This window comes from Erythrolamprus reginae, chromosome 6 (genome assembly GCF_031021105.1).
Source record: "Erythrolamprus reginae isolate rEryReg1 chromosome 6, rEryReg1.hap1, whole genome shotgun sequence".
Taxonomy (NCBI): Eukaryota; Metazoa; Chordata; class Lepidosauria; order Squamata; family Dipsadidae; genus Erythrolamprus; species Erythrolamprus reginae.
The window spans coordinates 95,505,940-95,524,962 of NC_091955.1; the positions used below are offsets into that span (position 1 = coordinate 95,505,940).

General features: G+C 40.5%; 1 protein-coding gene across 1 annotated transcript; it reads right to left on the bottom strand.

The window, feature by feature from the left end:
• Positions 1-405: 405 nt before the first annotated feature.
• SLC35B4 (solute carrier family 35 member B4) lies at positions 406-17,216 on the bottom strand. Its single transcript, XM_070754463.1, has 10 exons — positions 17,071-17,216; positions 14,712-14,825; positions 12,927-13,029; positions 11,552-11,601; positions 11,271-11,352; positions 9,117-9,180; positions 8,071-8,180; positions 6,280-6,355; positions 3,950-4,025; positions 406-2,502 (listed from the first exon to the last, which is right to left on the bottom strand). The coding sequence occupies exons 1-10, from the start codon at positions 17,145-17,147 to the stop codon at positions 2,259-2,261; spliced, it is 996 nt and encodes a 331-aa protein (XP_070610564.1). The 5' UTR covers positions 17,148-17,216; the 3' UTR covers positions 406-2,258.
• Between the last annotated feature and the right edge of the window lie 1,807 nt (positions 17,217-19,023).

The window sequence follows — 19,023 nt, forward strand, 5'->3', positions numbered from 1 at the left end:
ATTTAACACAACCCAATCCGGCTATGTTGAAGAGGGGAAAATTCTCCAAAAAAAGTAAGAACGAAAATGGTGCTTTTTTTAAGAAACAAAAATTAAACTTGGTCTGATTCTCAGCGACTAGACAAAACTGATTTTTTGGCAAGGGTTTTTTTTTAAACTGTTTTGCCATTGCTGTTTTCCCAGGGCTCAGAAAAATTGTGCGGCTCAGTTTTTAAAGCTTTGTGCCTAAAACGGGACTCGAACTCACAGTCTCCTGGTTTCTGGCGCCTGAACCAATTCAGCAAAATTCAGACGAGATGCATTTACAGATAAAAGGGAGAAAACACTTCATTATTTATGTTCCTCAACTTAGCAATTTTCAAGATGCATGGACTTCAACTCCCAGAATCCTCCATACAGGGGAATTCTGGGAGTTGAAGTCCATGCATCTTAAAGTCGTTGAGGAGCACAGATTCACAGCACCAAGGAAAGCAACACTACTTGCCTGTCAATGCAGATTATAAATATAACTACGGATAAACATTGCAAAAAAAACCCACCCCACCAATAAACTCTCAAACGCTACAGATGCTTAAAGAAGGTGATCGCCTGTCTGTCACTCACCCAACTCACCAGGCTGCAAAGCAGATACAGGTGGATATGTTTGTTCAGATGGAAACCTGGTTTGGAGAAGAGCTTGTGGCAGACAAGAAGGTTCCCCAGATAGACCAGGAGGCCTTGCGGAGTTCACATTTTAAATCAAGTTTCCTGGTTTGTTCATAGTAGTGTCACCTATTCCATCGTTCCTGGCCAGCATCTCCATTCAGATACTTCACAGGAGAACCTCTGAAGAAATTCTGGAACCATGTTCATCGGCGTTTCTCGACCTCAAACAACTTTTCAGAAGTCTTGTGGACTTCTACTCCTAGACTTTCTTGTGAGTTGAAGTCTACGTGTCTTCTCGAAGTTGTTGAGGTTGGGGAAGATCGCTCTGGATTGTCCTAAAGGAACTTGGAAGAGTGTTTCCTGTTTTGGCCAAGATTTTGCCTCTCAAGGAAGTTGGAGAGTCTACCTTAACCTTCTCCAATAGGCCATTTTGATTTAGGGACACCTAGGTATTCTAGACTAGGGTTGACCAATCATGGTCACTTTTAAGACATGTAGACTTCCCAAAATTCCGAGCCATGCTGGCTATGGAATTCTTGAAGTCCACAGATCCTCAAGTGACCAAGATTGGACATCTCTGTTTTAGACGAAGATCATGTGATTTAGTTTCTTCGTGTGTATCAAGGAGAAACATCTGGAGATCTACCTAACCTACCTTCTATCCACAAATTAACAGACACAGAGAGAGCTGCTGCTTAGCCAATCCGATTTCTGAGGAACCAAACTTCCAATGATGCTCAGTGGGCCAAATGGGTGCTCAATGCTCTCCTTCAATCAAAAAGTAACTTGCTAGCTGCCCACATCTTCTTACACCCTGCCCAATGACATACAGATTTCACTGGCATAGTAATTCTGTCTCCAATGGGCCACAATCTTCTGCAGATGTTCTTCAACCAAGACCTGAATCACTCATTAAAAGAGAGAATGGGCCACTTCACTGTAAACCAGATTATCAAAGAGCGACTTCCATATATCATCATCGTCATCGTCTTTTAACACCCCTTGTATTGGGGTGGAGTCTCGGCAAGTGAATGTAGCTGACTATTTACTGGCCCACTGCCCTTCCCTGTCGCCAGTACAACGTTTCGTTCAGCAAAAATATTCTCATTGTGTGCAGAGAGAGAAATATCTGCCTCTACCTAGGATCGAACTTATAGACTCCTAATTGTGAGGCCGGAGCTCCACCTCTAGGCTGCTATATCACTCCAGCGGCCTCCACATATATTTGTTTTAAAAGTCTGAGTTTCATCCCAATAATTTGATATCCGTGAACCGAAAGAACCCGAGGCTGAAAATTTTGGGGGGGATTTCTGCAAATTGACTAATTAATGGAGTTGCGGGAGCCACAAAACCATGGATCAGATTCCTCTTCAGTCAAAGCAACCGCCTTATCATTGTCACCTTATCAACAAGCCAAAGACGCCGAAACCGTTTCCCCTCCTTCTCCAAGGGAGGTGCGCCAGCTTGGCCCAGCCAAGAGTTCGCGACCATTATGTTACAAAAATCAACCTTCTCGTCCCGCCGGCAAAAGAATCGGACCCGTTTTCCTTCCTGGTGGTGTGAAATGCTCTAGCCATCAAGGCCTCGTGGTCCGATGGAAAGTTCTCCCATCATCACTCCTGCTTCTTCTCCCCCTTCCTGGGTTGGGTGAACCCAACGTTTTTCCACACTTCCGTGTACAGCAACATCCCCACGAAGACCAAGAAGGTGCCCAGCCAATGCCAGACGGTGAAGGGGTTCCGGAAGTAGAGGATGGAGAAGATCAGGCTGACGAACTTCCGCAGCGTCACGACCAGCGTGACGGTTAAGGAGGTGCACTCGGTGGTCAAGATGAAGACCCCTCGGATGCAGACGTATCTGAGGAAGGGGCGAGTTAAGGGAAAGGAGGAGGGGGGAAAAGGAGGAGATCGGAGAAGACGTGAGCACGGCGTCCGTCCATCTAGACCGCCGCACCTTAACAAGATGAAGGATGTTGGAGGAAGAGTTTTATGCATGCGGACGTTAACCCACCAAGTAGCCACTGTTAACCACTACACTGGTCCCTCTACTTATGAACTTAATTCGTTCCGTGACCAGGTTCTTAAGTAGAAAACTTTGTAAGTAGAAGTAATTTTTCCCATAGGAATCAATGTAAAAGCAAGTAATGTGTGCAAACCCATTAGGAAAGAAATAAAAGCTCAGAATTTGGGTAGGAGGAGAAGGAGGAAGAAGAGGAGGAGGACTGTCGCTGCCCAGAGCGAAGGGAGCGTTTCTTTTCTCTGGGTGCTGGCAGAGGTTTATTCCCTCTCCAAGCGCTCAGAGAAAGGAAAATGCTTCGTTCGCTCTGGGCTGCCAAAGCCTCCTTAAGCGCCACCGAAAGGCTCCTCTGGCAGTCCAGAAAAGCCCGAGATGGCCGGGATTAAAGAGGGAATGGCAGGAAACTGGCCAGGCCTTCGTTACACTCTCAAATTTCCTGGGAAATTTTTCTGGGCTTGGGTTCTTAAGTAAACAATGGTTCTTAAGAAGAGGCAAAAAAACTTGAACACCCGGTTCTTATCTAGAAAAGTTCTTAAGTAGAGGCGTTCTTAAGTAGAGGTACCACTGTACCTCAATGAAAAACAATGCAGCAGGCTTTCGTGTAAAAATATATTTTACTTTTCTTCTTATTAAACTGCTTCTCTAAATATTACTGGACTAGACTGGTCCTAGTTTGGAAACTGGGCTTAATCTTGGCTACGCTGGGCCCATAACCTGTTGGGGGAGAGTTTTGTGTATGCAAAAGTTAATCCACCAAGTAGCCAGGGTTAACCACTATACCTAATTGAAGCCTTCAATGAAAAACACTGCAGCAGACTTCCTTGTAAAAATATACAGTATTTTACTTTTCTTCTTATCAAACTGCTTCTCTAAATAAACTATCACCTTTACCTTTAATCACTATAATAAACTATCCACAATACTAGTATATAACTCTTATTACATCCACCACTGCAACCACTAAGCACTAACCACTCTATAACAAACCACTCTCTACTATAACAAACCACCCACTGTAACAAACCACACCCATGCAAGGGTGTTACTCCTAATATATAGGTTACAGCCAATCAGGTTGCAGCACAATTAGCAAACCCATCATTACATACTGATTATGGCTTAGATTGGACTTCCCCATGGTTACAAACCATTTACTTGCATTGTAACATTACCTTCAGAAATAAACTTATTTCTGACACAAGACATCATCGTCTGTCAAAGGGAACCCAGGAATGACCTCAACGTTACAGTCTTCTAGATACCTTCCGCCCCACCAAAAAAAGGATACTGAGTTATGACGTTCATGATGAGATACAACCACATGATGGGTAGGCTGAGTCCAAACAACGGCACTTGGACGAGTCCTGTGGAGAAGAGAGGACAGTGAGTGGGGGTCCTTTAAAGCAGGGGTCCCAACCTTTCGGACCTCAAGGACCACTAAATTCATATTTTTAAATCCCGCGGACCACTAATACGATCTGCCTAATGACCAGCTGGGTAGGCGTGGCTAGGTGGTCATGTGACTGGGTGGGTGCGGCCAACTTGATGTCACTCATTGGCCTCTCCTCTCCTCGCCCCTCCGCTTGCCCGCCCACCAGCTCGGCTTCCTTAGAACCCCAACAGGATAGATTGGGGGGAGGGGCACGGGGGGGGTATAGGTTTTTTAAAAAAAATTCTCCACCTTAAAATAAAACATGTGAATAAAAACACAATATCAATACCTAACCTTATGCATATACAAAATTTCCATAGCATTTATATACCTAATGGAGCTTCTTTGCTTTCTATTTTCATTTCAACGACCATAATTTCATCCCTCTTGTATTTAATCTAATTGACAGGTAAGAATATTTAAAGAACCCAAAAAAGAACAAATGCACCTTCAATATCTAACATTCTATACATCCAGTATTCTCAATTAACCTAATTACCAAATGAGAATAAGGTTTTCCTATATAAAATAATGTAAATTATAAACTATCTTAAATTTGTGTTACATTAATATCTAGTGCTGCCACCATTTCTTTTTTCCCGTCATCTGGGCATTTACCAACTATTTTCTCATTCTTTTACTTTACTTCCAAAGTATTCATATACTTCATTTTTAATTTCTACCCATGCATAGAATTTCCCCCAGATTTTATAATATTCCAAATCTTCTTTAAGTCTTAAAGAAAGTCTATTCATTTCAGCACATGCCATACTCTTGCTTAATATTTCTCTTTCTGTCAGTGTCCTTATTCCATTTCCAATTTTGTGCATAAACAATTCTAGCTGCAGTAATTAGGTAACAGGAAGCAGTTGTTGGAGCTAAGCAGAAAGAGTTGGCAAAACTCTTTTTGCCACAAGGGTCTGTTCCAGATCCTATTCTTTTTAATATGTTTGTGAGTGACATAGGGGAAGGTTTGGTAGGGAAGGTTTGCCTATTTGCCGATGACTCCAAAGTGTGCAATAGGGTTGATATTCCTGGAGGGGTCTGTAATATGGTAAATGGTTTAGCTTTACTAGATAAATGGTCAAAGCAATGGAAACTGCAGTTTAATGTTTCCAAATGTAAAATAATGCACCTGGGGAAAAGGAATCCTCAATCTGAGTATTGTATTGGCAGTTCTGTGTTAGCAAATACTTCAAAAGAAAAGGATTTAGGGGTAATGATTCCTGACAGTCTCAAAATGGGTGAGCAGTGTGGTCGGGCAGTAGGAAAAGCAAGTAGGATGCTTGGCTGCATAGCTAGAGGTATAACAAGCAGGAAGAGGGAGATTGTGATCCCCTTATATAGAGCGCTGGTGAGACCACATTTGGAATAATACTGTGTTCAGTTCTGGAGACCTCACCTACAAAAAGATATTGACAAAATTGAACGGGTCCAAAGACGGGCTACAAGAATGGTGGAAGGTCTTAAGCATAAAACGTATCAGGAAAGACTTCATGAACTCAATCTGTAGAGTCTGGAGGACAGAAGGAAAAGGGGGGACATGATCGAAACATTTAAATATGTCTAAGGGTTAAATAAGGTTCAGGAGGGAAGTGTTTTTAATAGGAAAGTGAACACAAGAACAAGGGGACACAATCTGAAGTTAGTTGGGGGAAAGATCAAAAGCAACATGAGGAAATATTATTTGACTGAAAGAGTAGTAGATCCTTGGAACAAACTTCCAGCAGACGTGGTTGGTAAATCCACAGTCACTGAATTTAAACCTGCCTGGGATAAACATATATCCATTGTAAGATAAAATACAGGAAATAGTATAAGGGCAGACTAGATGGACCATGAGGTCTTTTTCTGCCATCAGTCTTCTATGTTTCTATGTTTTTAAAACAGCTGGCTCAGTTCCAATTGGATCCGGACGAGAAGCAGGACCCCTGATTTAGTGCAATATTATAAATTTTTCTGAGGACCACCAAATGTTTCTCGTGCACCACCAGTGGTCCACAGACCAGGTTGATGGCCACTGCTTTAAAAAACATGCAATATGTTAAGCAACCGGTCTTAAGTTGAGTAACTCCCCTCTGAAGGACAGAGGACAACACAACAAACTGCCAGGATCCCCCTAATTTTAAGCGGGGCCTGCTGTGTTTCGATTTCCAATTAAAAATAAGCTCTCCGTATCAACTCACTGGTTTGACTGAAGAGAAGTCCATGCCGGTAAATATCTGGAGCCAGAAAGAGGAATCCCGGAAGAGGGAGGGCGTGCTAGGAGGAAAAAGGAAACAACAGTTTTGGAACAGAAATTAAGTTTGCACCACAATCCCCCATCGTGCCTGCAGATCCTGGAGAATAGCGGAAGGGGTGAAGTCCACCAATCTTAAAGCTTATTGGCCAGGGAACTCTGGGAGTTGGAGTCCATCTACCTTACACCATTAGGAGTTGAAGTCCACCAATCCTAAAGCTTATTGGCTAAGGAACTCTGTGGTAGTTGAACTCCACCAATCTTAAAGCTTATTGGCTAAGGAACTCTGGGAGTTGAAGTCCACCAATCCTAAAGCTTATTGGCTAAGGAACTCTGGGAGTTGAACTCCACCAATCTTAAAGCTTATTGGCCAGGGAACTCTGGGAGTTGAAGTCCATCTACCTTAAACCATTAGGAGTTGAAGTCCACCAAACCTAATGTTTATTGGCCAGGGAACTCTGGGAGTTGTAGTCCATCTACCTTAAACCATTCTGGCTGGGGAACTTTAGGAGTTGAAGTCCACCCATGTGTTGGCTATGGAATTATGGGAGTTGGAGTCCATCCATCTTAAAGCATCCTGAATGGGGAATTCTGGGAATAGAAGTCCACCCAATTTAACCCTGCTGTTCTGTTCGGGTCGTATGTGACCCGAAACCAAGTTTGAGTCCCTGTAAAACATTTTCCCTGCATATCTGAAACTTGAAATTTCATGACTTTTCATCATTTCAGGGGTTCTCTCTATGAGAATTTTTTTTGGGGGGTGGGGGGTTTCTTTGTTGCTGAAAAAAAACAACTCCCTAATGTTATGTTCCCGGGTCTATTTGACCCGGACTGCAAATTGATCATTTTAGGTACTTATATTTGGTCTTTTTGAAAGCTTTTTTTACCTGGAAACAGGTTTGAACATTTCTGCACACAATGATATGAAAATTGAAATGAAAAAAGTAAATCTTATTGGTTTATTTCGTGGATATAATGCATGCCCCCCCCCCCGTTTTTGTGAATTTTTTTCAATTTTTCCAGTTCAATTTTTTCAATTTTTCCAGTTCAATTTTCATATCATTATGTTCAGAAATGTTCAAGCTACCAATCCCACACCAACTTTAGTAAAATAGAATGGATTTTGCTAGCAAAACTATCCATAAAGTGAAGACTATTTCAAAAAAACGGAGGGGCATGCATTTCATCAACAAAATAAACCAATATGCATCAATTTTTCCAGTTCAATTTTCATATCATTATGTTCAGAAATGTTCAAGCTACCAATCCCACACCAACTTTAATAAAATAGAATGGATTTTGCAAGCAAAACTATCCATAAATTGAAAAAATTCACAAAAACGGGGGGGCATGCAATATATCCGCAAAATAAACCAATAAGATTTACTTTTTTCATTTCAATTTTCATATCATTGTGTGCAGAAATGTTCAGACTACTTTCCAAGTGAAAAAAGTTTTCAAATTGACCAAACATAAGCACTTCAAATGAAGAGTTTTTGGTCCGGGTCGTATGTGACCCGAACATAACATTAGGAAGTTTTTTCGAACAGAACAGCAGGGAAAAGCATCCTGAATGGGGAACTTTGGGAGTTGAAGCATGCTGGCTAGGGAATCCTGGGAGTTGAACCTCCATTTTAAAGCCTGCTGACTGGGAAAATTCTACAGTCACCTGACATTTGGGGGAAGCCACTGAACTCCTGCAAATTGAAAGCAGAGAAAATGGACAGTGGACACTTACATTGTAGAAGAGGGCTTCCTTGGAGTGTTTCCCAAACTTCTTATAGATGGTTTCTTGGAAGACCCCCATCAGTGCTGACATGAGGAGGGCAAAGGTCAAGGCTGCGATCCCTAAAACATAATGCTGTGGTTGGGATCAACATTCTGGATCTGCCCTTCAGCATAAAATCCCCAGCACTGGGCGAGCACTTAGTATCTGAAATCCTATTTTACTGAAATAAGATTTCTTCAATCTCAGGTTTGAACTACATGAATACATCCACCTAGTTTGCTTGGCAACGATACAAATGTGGTTTGAAACTGCCTTATTCTGGAATAATATGTTTAGCTTCCCCATTTACTCCAACTTAAATTGTAGGAAACTAAACAAGGTTATAATAATAATAATAATAATAATAATAATAATAATAATAATAATAATAGATTAGATTTATTCGGTTTGGATGCCGTCCCTTTCCGGAGACTCGGAGATAATAATAATAATAGAGACAGCAGAGTTGAAGAGAAGCAGCTAGATAAATTAGTAAAATGCTAAGATCTAAAAATCGAGCTGCAACGACTCTGGCATAAGCCCGTGAAAGTGGTCCCAGTGGTCCTTGCCATGCTGGGCGCAGTGTCAAAGGATCTCAGTGGACATTTGAAAACCATCGGAATTGACAAAATCTCCATCTGTCAATTGCAATAGGCCGCTTTACTGGGATCGGCAAACATAATCCGCCGCTACATCACGCAGTCCTAGGTGCTTGGGAAGCGCCCGACTGGTGATGAAATACGAAATCCAGCATAGCGATCTCGTTTGCTGAGTTGTATTGACATAATAATAATAATAATAATAATAATAATAATAATAATAATAATAAAAAATAACGACAACAACACTAATTCTTATTATTATTTTGGAATCGTGCTTCTCCTTCTGCCACGCTGCAAAATTAAAACACAAGGTGGCTATATAGGGAGTTTGGTTTGGAAACAGGATTCTGTTTGGTGCCTCTTCCTAGATCGGCTCAGCTCAGAAGGGGGTTACCGTGGGGAGCAATTACAGACCTAGAAGCCACCAGAGAAAGGCAGAAATGCTCTCCTCCTCTTCATCCGCGCTGGACATAGAACTCTACAAGGGAGGGAGAGAAGACAAGAGAGAAGAATGGAAGTATTGAGAAGAAAAGAGAGGGAGGGAGGAAGGAGAGTGGAAGAAAGAAGATAAATTGGAAGGGAGGGAGGAAGAAAGGAAACGGGGAGGGAGGAGGAAGGAAGGAAGGACAAGAGAGGAGTGGATGGGTTGATAGAAGAAAAGGGAGGTAGGAAGGAAATGGGAAGGGAGAAAGGGAGAAGGAGGAAGGAAGGATGGAAGGAAATGAGCAGGCAGAGTGGAAGGAAGAAATTGGGAAGGGAGGGAGGGAAGACGGACGAGAGAGAAGAATGGAGGGATTGATGGAAGAAAAGGGAGGGAGGGAGGAGGGAGGGAGGGAAGTATGGAGGGAAATGGGGAAGGAGGATGGAAGAAAGAAGAAAAATGGAAGAAAAGAAGTATGGAGGGAGGGAGGAAGGATAAGAGAGAAGAATGGATGGATTGATGGAAGAAAAGAGAGGGAGGAGGGAGGGAGAGAGGGAAGAAGGAAGGAAGGAGGGAGGGACAAGAGAGAAGAATGGAGGGATTGATGGAAGAAAAGAGAGGGAGGGAAGGAGGTATTTAATATTCTTTCTCTGCTGTTGCTCCTTGGAACTACTTTGCTGACGCTAGACCATAAATCAACTTAAACAGACAAAAAAATTCAACCAGAACAAAATGAGACCCCCACCTTTTTTTAATGACCCCTCTGCCTTTTTCTGCCCACAGGTGCAATATTCCAGCTTGAAAATCCATTGAGAAACCACAAAAATATTCCCCATAAAATAGGCCAAGTGGTCTACCTGACCGGGACTAGCTAGTCTGGGCTTGGCCTGGGCCACCTGGCCAAGTAAATGATGAAAACGCAAAGAGGGGTTAGATCCAGCTTGCGGCCAATGGTCCTTCTGCTTTCATACGGAAAGAGAAGTTTGCTGCAAGGCATTTCTTTGTTTACAACATTTATACAGCCGCCCAACAACTTTGGCCGGCTGCCAATCAAAATTTTAAACAACATTTCAAAAAAATTGGTCATAAAACTAAGTGCACTCGAAACTAGAAAGGCAATAAAATCCAGCTGCTAAATTTTATTGTCTTTTATCCCAGCTCTACGGAAAGCTTTACGAAAAATAAAAAGGGGGGTAGGGGGGTCCTGCCAAATTCCAGGGGGTGTTTCACAGGGGAGGGGCAATATTTAGGGGAAGAGGCAAGGATCACACCCACCTGATCTTTGGGAGAAAGAATGGCAGAATCTGGGGGTGGAGTGAAAAGAGGCACCAGCATTAGAATCCCGACGTAGTCGCAAGCGAAACTAAACTTTGACCGGATTTAAGGGAAAGGGGGAAAAACAGAGGGGATTTGAGAAGATGGGAAGATACTGACACCAACAGAAAGGGGAGCATCTTCACATCTTCTCAAATCTCCTCTGTTCTCAATAGAAATAGACATAGAAATAGAATCTTTATTCAGAATAGAATAGCAATAAAAATAGAATAGAATAGAATATCTTTATTGAGAATGGAAAGGAATGGAATAGAAATAGAAATAAAATAATAGAAATAAAAATAGAATAGAATCTTTATTCAGAATAGAAGAGAAGAGAAATAAAAATAAAAATAGAATATAATATCTTTATTGAGAATAATGTAATGTAATGTAGTGTAATAGAATAGAATAGAATAGAAGAGTTGGGGGGGGACCCTGGAGATCTTCTAGTCCTACCCCCTGCTTGGGCAGGAAACCCTACACCACTCCAGACAGATGGTTATCCAACATCTTCTTAAAAGCTTCGAGTATTGGGGCATTCACAACTTCTGGTGGCAAGCTGTTCCACTGATTAATTTTTCTCACTGTCAGGAATTTTCTCCTTAGTTCTAAGTTGCTTCTCTCCTTGATTAGTTTCCACCCATTGCTGCTTCTTCTACCTTTGGATTCTTAGGGAGAGGTGGTTGTCCTATCTCTGATCCACCCTTCGGAGGCAGGGCACACAGGTTTGGGCAGTGGTTGGTGCCAGAGAAGGGCACGGGGACTGCCAGAGCATGCGTCTAATTTTGGAAGACACAACAAGTACTTAAGTGGGAGAAGACAGGACTTACCAATTCTTTGGCTGACATGAGAGTACAGGTGAAAATTCCCAGAGAGACCAAAGCTATAGAGATGTATTTTGATAGAGTGTACCTGGGCAAGAGAAGGAGGGGGAGGGAGAACTTCAGCGGAAGGAACGGCACAGAAGGAACGGACTGATTTATTTCTCGGTTGTTAATTGTGACGTCGACACACATCGTCCTTTGGGCCCAAGCCCAAGGAGGCGCCGTAGACACGAACTTCATCGGCGAATGCAAGAATCCGCCAGAGCTACGCGAAGCCGCCATCTTACCTTTTCTTCAGAATGAGGATCCCAAGCGCCATGCTGGCTATCAAAGAGCCCTACAGGGAAAAGAAATGGAAACAAATGTTAGCGGGGAGAGTTTTGTGCAGGCGGAAGGTAACCCCACCAAGTAGCCACAGTTCACCACTATACCTAATTAAAGTCTTCAATGAAAAACACTGCAGCAGGCTTTCTTGTAAAAATATATTTTACTTTTCTTTTTAGCAAAACGTTACTATCATACACTACTATTACATCCACCACTGCAACCACCCACAAACCACTAAGCACTATAATAAACCACCCAGCACACACCCATGCAAGGGTGTTACTCCTTATATACAGGTTACAACCAATCAGGTTGCAGCACAGTTAGCAAACCCTCCTTGCCTTTCGCAAGCTCCTTAAAACCCACCTCTGTCGTCAGGCATGGAGGAATTGAAATTTCCCTTCCCCCTAGGCTTACAGAATTTATACATGGTATGCTTGTATGTATGAGTGGTTCTTTAAATTGGGGGTTTTTTAGATTATTTTTAATATTAAGATTTGTTTACATTGTCTTCTTTATTGTTGTTAGCCGCCCCGAGTCTTTGGAGAGGGGTGGCATACAAATCTAATAAATAATAATAATAATAATAATAATAATAATAATAATAATGATTACATGCTGATTATGGCTTACATCAGCCTTTCCTATGGTTACAGACCATTTTCTTGCATTGTAATATTATCTCAAGAAATAAACTTATTTCTGACAATGAAATGGAGGGGGAGGGAAATAGGTTAACAACCATTGGGATAATACAGGTAAGTCTTTGACTTACGATCATTTGTTTAGTGACCGTTTAAAATTACAACGGTACAGGGACCACTTTTTCACACTTAACAACGACATAAATTTAGGGGCTGAAAGTCCAGGTGGACCTCAACTTACGACCGCAATCTGACATTGGTGAAGCAAACTTCGCCCCGTTTTATGACCTTTCTGGCCACTTTTGTTCTAACTTTCAATGGTCACTAAACGAAGGCTTGTAAGTTGAGAACTACTTGTTCTGAATGAGAAGATTGTGAAACCCATCCATCACGCATCCCAATCGCACAAGCCGGCTGGCTGAGTTCTAGTCCCGCCTTAGCCATGAAAGCTGGGTAGGTAACTTTGGGCCAATCACCAGGAGACAGTGAGTTCTAGTCCCACCTTAGGCATAAAAAACCAGCTGAGTAACCTCAACCCAATCACTCTCTCTCAGCCCAACCCACCTCACAGGGCTGTTGTTGAGAAAGAGTAGGAAGAAGATCATCTCCTTGAGATATTAATTAAAAAATATTAAAGGTGGGATATAAACAAATGCAAAAAATTGAAAGTAAAATTGAAGTAAAACCTCACCGATCGAAATATCATATGCAGGGGCATCGCAATGTTTAGGTTGAGAGCGTAGTTGTTCACTACACTCACGGTGAAAAACATGCCCACCATAATGAGGTAGAACCTGGGAAAAGACAGAAGCACAACTTTAAAATAATTTTTTAAAAAATATTGACTCATAGATTAAAAACAATACAAACGTATAGGAAAAAAACAACAAAAACAAAACAATGACAACACTAACAAAACGACAATGAAAAACAAATATAAAGTTTAAAACATTGCATCACATTACATCATTTTACAGTTCTATCGACATAGTAATTACTATGATTATTTATCTTATACATACAGTATATACTGTATATTGTTAAGCTTTTTTCTGCCTTATTGTGGTCATTTTTGAAATTACTAAGTTAATGTTTTCTATTAATTACCATTTTAAAAATTATTAATTAAACTTTAATTATCATTATCATAACTTTTATAATTGATTAACATGATTAATGCAACCTAGTTTTGTTTATTCCCCTTAGTTCTAACCATTCATAGAATGTGTTCCAAATTTTACAGGATTCCAAATCTTGTTATTTAATTTCATAGTCATCTTGTCTGTTTCTGCACAGTCCATAATTAATTATAGAGAGAAGCACAAAACATGGTTCACCTTCCAAGTTATGTGAGATCAGAAATCCCTTTTCCCCTTGATTTCTTCCCAAATAAGAATACAGGTAGTTCTCAAGAAAAAAATTTTTTTTCTCTCTCTCCATATAACAACATGCAGAAACGATATACCTTTTACTTTTGTTACAATAAAATAGTATCAAATTACTAAGTCTTATATATTCTAAATGCAGATTCTTAAATCCTGTTCTATTTAATTTCAGTATCAATCACATATCCTTACTCCATTATTTCTAATTTTGTCATCCAGATAAATCCAATTATCCTCTAACTAAATTCTCCATTAATATTCCTTTAAATATTAGTAAAAACAATATCTTTGAGATCTTAAAAGGTAAGCCGTAGTGCCTCCTTCCCTCTTTATACATGTTTCAAAAATGACTAGAAACCCTTATAAAACCTTAATAAGTTGAGAAAACAAAGAAATACAACCTTATATGTTGATATTACTTATTGTTATCCAATATCATTGTTTTGAATCTTAATATAAAGTATATTTATTAACCCTTCTTAATAAACGAAACCAAGACAATAAAGAATAAGTCAAACCTTATACAATCATCTTACTTTATCAATCGACTCAAATCACCTTAATATATTTCATTTATTTTTACCTATAAAATTATCAAGCCTTCGAATTTTAAACACGTGCGCATGGGCATGCTGGAAAGGTGATTATAAGTGTAAAAAATGGTTTTTTTCAGTGCTGCTGTAACTTCAAGCCATAAATAAATGAACTGTTGTAAGTCAAACACCACCTGTAGTTTGTTTTTTTAAAGAAATGATAGTATTTACTAAGAAAAAAGGTTGTAACTCTATTTTGTACTTCACAGCACTGAAAAATCACCAGTTTATTCTATTTTTCCCCTACATTTCCTTCCTCTTTCCCTTTCCTTCCTCATTTCCCTAGTACCTTGATTTTCAGTTGTATTTGACATTATATTAAACTCAAATAATAAATTATATTTAAAAGTAAAAGAGATCGGCCAGACCTGACAGGTACTGTGGGTTATTTTCCTCGTCTTTCTCAATTTCCCTATTATCTTTACTTTCAATTGCATTTTATATTAGGATAAACTCTTAATAAAAATTCTATTTAAAAGCAAAAGAGGTCGGGCATACCTGATAGGAATCGTGGGCGTTTTCCTTCCGAACTTTGCTTCAAAGATTAAACCCTCCAAAGCGATGAAGAAGAACTGAAAAAACGTAATCAAATTCCCGCTTCCAGGAAATTCCCTGCGTTTGTTTTTAGACAGAGAGAAGAGAAGAATGTCAAAATTTGTGTGCAGCCTTGGCAAACTTGAAAATTAAAACAAGAAACAGACCCAAGCAAGAAAAAGCAAAAAAAAAAAAAACAGTTCAAATGCCACGTACTTTTTTTTTTTTTTTTTTGCAAATGGAGGCAATTAAAACACAGAAAAATCCAGAGATTTGGGACTACAGGAAATATCAGTCATGAACAGAAGATAAATTCTGTTGTTCAAGGTTGAACTGAACTGGCTCCCTGGTGCTTGGTGGGTTTCTTGCAGATTTTTCATAACCCAACTAAGTAACAATATCAGTGCCCAGGAGGGTGGAATTTGCCACTCACACTGACAATGTTACCTGGTTGGGTCATGAAACGTTTGCAAGCCAAGAATGATGCTCAGGGAGCATTAAGGAATTTGAATTGATAGAAGAGAATCTTTGCAGCTTGGGACTGGACTGTGAGGTCCTTGGTGCGATCTGGTGGGGGTGATTTGTGGACATCTCATGGCCCAACTCGGTAACATCATCAATACCAGATGAGAATGGGGTTTGTGGAGAAGGAGGAGGAAGAGCAGGAAGATAATTACAACTGTGGGGTCCTCGGTGCTCTGAGCTTGGTGGTTTTCTTACAAGACATTTCATGACCCAACTAGATAATATCATCAATATAGAAAATAATTGAGAAGGAGGAGGAGGAGAAAGAGGAGGGGGATAATTGCAACTGTGGGGTCCTTGGTGCTCTGAACTTGGTGGCTTTTTTTACAAGACTTTTCATGACCCAACTAGGTAATATCATCAATACAGAAAATAACCGAGGAGGAGGAGAATTGCAACTAGAAACATAGAAGATTGATGGCAGAAAAAGTCCTCCTAGTCCATCTAGTCTGCCCTTATACAATTTCCTGTATTTTATCTAAGGATGGATCGATGTTTATCTCAGGCATGTTTAAATTCAGTTACTGTGGATTTACCAACCACGTCTGCTGGGAGCTTGTTCCAAGGATCTACTACTCTTTCAGTCGAATAATATTTTCTCATGTTACTTCTGATCTTTCCCCCAACTAACCTCAGATTGTGCCCCCTTGTTCTTGTGTTCACTTTCCTGTGAAAAACACTTTCCTCCTGGGCCTTATTTAACCCTTTAACATATTTAAATGTTTCGATCATGTCCCCCCTTTTCCTTCTGTCCTCCAGACTATACAGATTGAGTTCATTAAGTCTTTCCTGATACGTTTTATGCTGAAGACCTTCCACCATTTTTATAGACCGTCTTTGGACCCCTTCAATCCACATCTTTTTGTAGGTGAGTTCTCCAGAACTGGACACAGTACAGTAATCCCTCGCTACTTCCCGGTTCATCTCTTGTGAATTCGCTACTTCATGGGTTTTCAAAGGGGCTTTAAATCCATTAAATCCATTGAAAATTCATAAAATTCTTCTACAGTATTAAAGAAACTGGTAGGATATCACATGTAGTTCCAGCTGAGAAACATTATAGAATGGCTGCTTAATGCAAAGGGTGGGTTTTAAAAGTCCAAATACTCGTTAAATATATTAAAAATATATTTCCTCTACTTCACGGAAATTTGTTTTTCACGGGTGGTCTTGGAACGCATCCCCCATGAAAAACAAGGGATCACTGTATTCCAAATTTGGTTTCTATACAGCGGGATCACAACTATGGGACCCTTGGCACTCATCTTAGAAGATGTTTCATGACCCAACTGGGCAACATTATCAGTGCTAAAAAGGAGTGTGGCTTGGTGTGGGACAAGGAAGACTGTAAGGTCCACGGTGCTCTCGGAGCTTAGCTGCTTTCTTACAGACATTTCCTAACCCAACTAGATAACATCATCAGAAGGGAGTGGGATGTGTAGAGAGGAGGAGGAAGAGGAGGCCCATGATGTTCTCCAAGCTTAATTGATTTCTTACAGACATTTCATCACCCAACTAGACAACATCATCAGAACCAGAAGGGAAGTGTGTTTTATGGACTGACAGAGAAGAAGGAAAGGAGAACTAGGATGGGGCAGTGGGGTGGGGGGTCCTTGGTGTTCTCAGAGCCGGCTGGTTTTCTTGCAGACGTCTCCTGACCCAACTAGATAACACCATCAAGCTGAACATGAACACTTCATTCCAAAGTGACCCAAATCCCAGCTACTGTTAAAGGCGCAGGGGTAAAGGCGGGAGGAAGGGTGTCCCAGCCCAGCTACCCTTTACAAGCCACACTCACCGGATCAGCAGCTCCAGGAAAACCACGTTGCTGCAGCATCCCCCGAAGACCAGCCCCACAGCCAAAGAGGGGTGCATCCTGCCTGGTTAGGAAAAGAACACCGGGGCGCCTGCAAACTCGAAGCCGGCACTCTGAGCGCCGCCCACGCTTCCTGCTGCGGGCCCGCTTTCGCCCTCCCTCCGCCGCTGTAGTTCTGCAGCCGCTTCCCTGCCAGGCAGACTGACGGCGCTCCAGAGCGGGACGGACTACGACTCCCAGGAAGCCCCGCGCGTTCCGCCCCTTTACACGTGTCCGTCTCTCAGTCAGGCCTGGTCGGCTTCCCAGAGGCCTTCTGGGAGTTGGAGTCCGTCCTTCTTGAGGAACCGGGGATGGTAGAGCATGAGGAAAACTTGCGTGGCAGGAGTTTTTTTATTTTTTTAATTTAAAAAACCCCAAATAAACTGGTTTTCATGAAAAAGATTTTGCAGAGTTTAATAAGAAACAGAAAGGAATTTCCGAGGAAGGAAAATGTATTAAATGAAATGAAATTAAATTATATAGTAAAGTCAACGTGAAAAAGAAAAAAAGACAAAAAAGACAGAAAAAATGAAAGAACAAAAAGCATAAAATGTAATGCTGTGTTATGCAGTGCTTCTATTTTATATTACATTATATTATATTGTATGTTATATTATACTATATTGTTTTGCTATGTTATGTTATATTATGTTATATCATATTATAATTTATTTATTAAAAATATTTATATGCCGCCCAACTCCCGAAGGACTCTGGGCCGCTCCCAACAGATAAAAACAGTTTCTAAAACAATAAAAACGTTCACTAATAAACTCCAATTTAAAACACATATACAGTACTCGAACTAACATAGATTATATTATAACATAATTATGGACCCAGGGGAAGAGCCTTCTCTGTGGCGGCCCCGACCCTTTGGAACCAACTCCCACCAGATATCAGAGTTGCCCCCACCCTCCTTGCCTTTCGTAAGCTCCTTAAAACCCACCTCTGTCGTCAGGTATGGGGGAATTGAGACTTTCCCTTCCCCCTAGGCTTATAAAATTTATGCATGGCATGTCTGTATGTATGATTGGTTTCTTAAATTGGGGTTTTTAAATTAACTTAAATATTAGATTTGTTTATATTGTCTTATTGTTGTTAGCCGCCCCGAGTCTACGGAGAGGGGCGGCATACAAATCTGATAAATATATAAATATAAATATATATTATATATAATTATAGTAATGTAATATAATTATATGCTAGTATACTTATATTGTATTAGATTATATTGTATTATATTGTATTAGATTAGATTATATAACATATCATTTGGACTTGTATGCCGGCCAACTCCCAAGGGACTCAAAGTCTACGGAGAGGGACGGCATACAAATCCAATAAATTATTATTATTATTATTATTATTATTATTATTATTATTTATTATTATTATTATTATTATTAATCGCATTGCATGGCATTGAAATACTATACTACTACACTATATATTTTTAGATTATATTATTATATATTTTTATTATTGAATTGGATTGCACAGATGGTCATCGATAATCATTTTCACCCCGACAACCATTTCAGCATCCCTATGAATACACAATCAAAATTCAGACACTTGAAAACTGGCATGTACACGTCTAACGATTGGAGTGCCCCAGGGTCATAGGATCCCCTTTTGTGAACTTGACTGATTATGTTACCTAGTTGGGTCCTGAAACGTCTGCAAGAAAACCACCAAGCTCAAGAGAGCCGCAAGGACTGAATAGGATTAATGTATACTGCTCAAAAAATAAAAAAGGGAACACTTATACACTTATATATTATTGCTATCCATCGATTTTGGCCTCCATCCATCTGTCCTCCCCACTTTCTGATATTGCAACCCCCCTAAAAACCCTACACTCAAAATACTCCTTGTGATTGGCATTTCCCA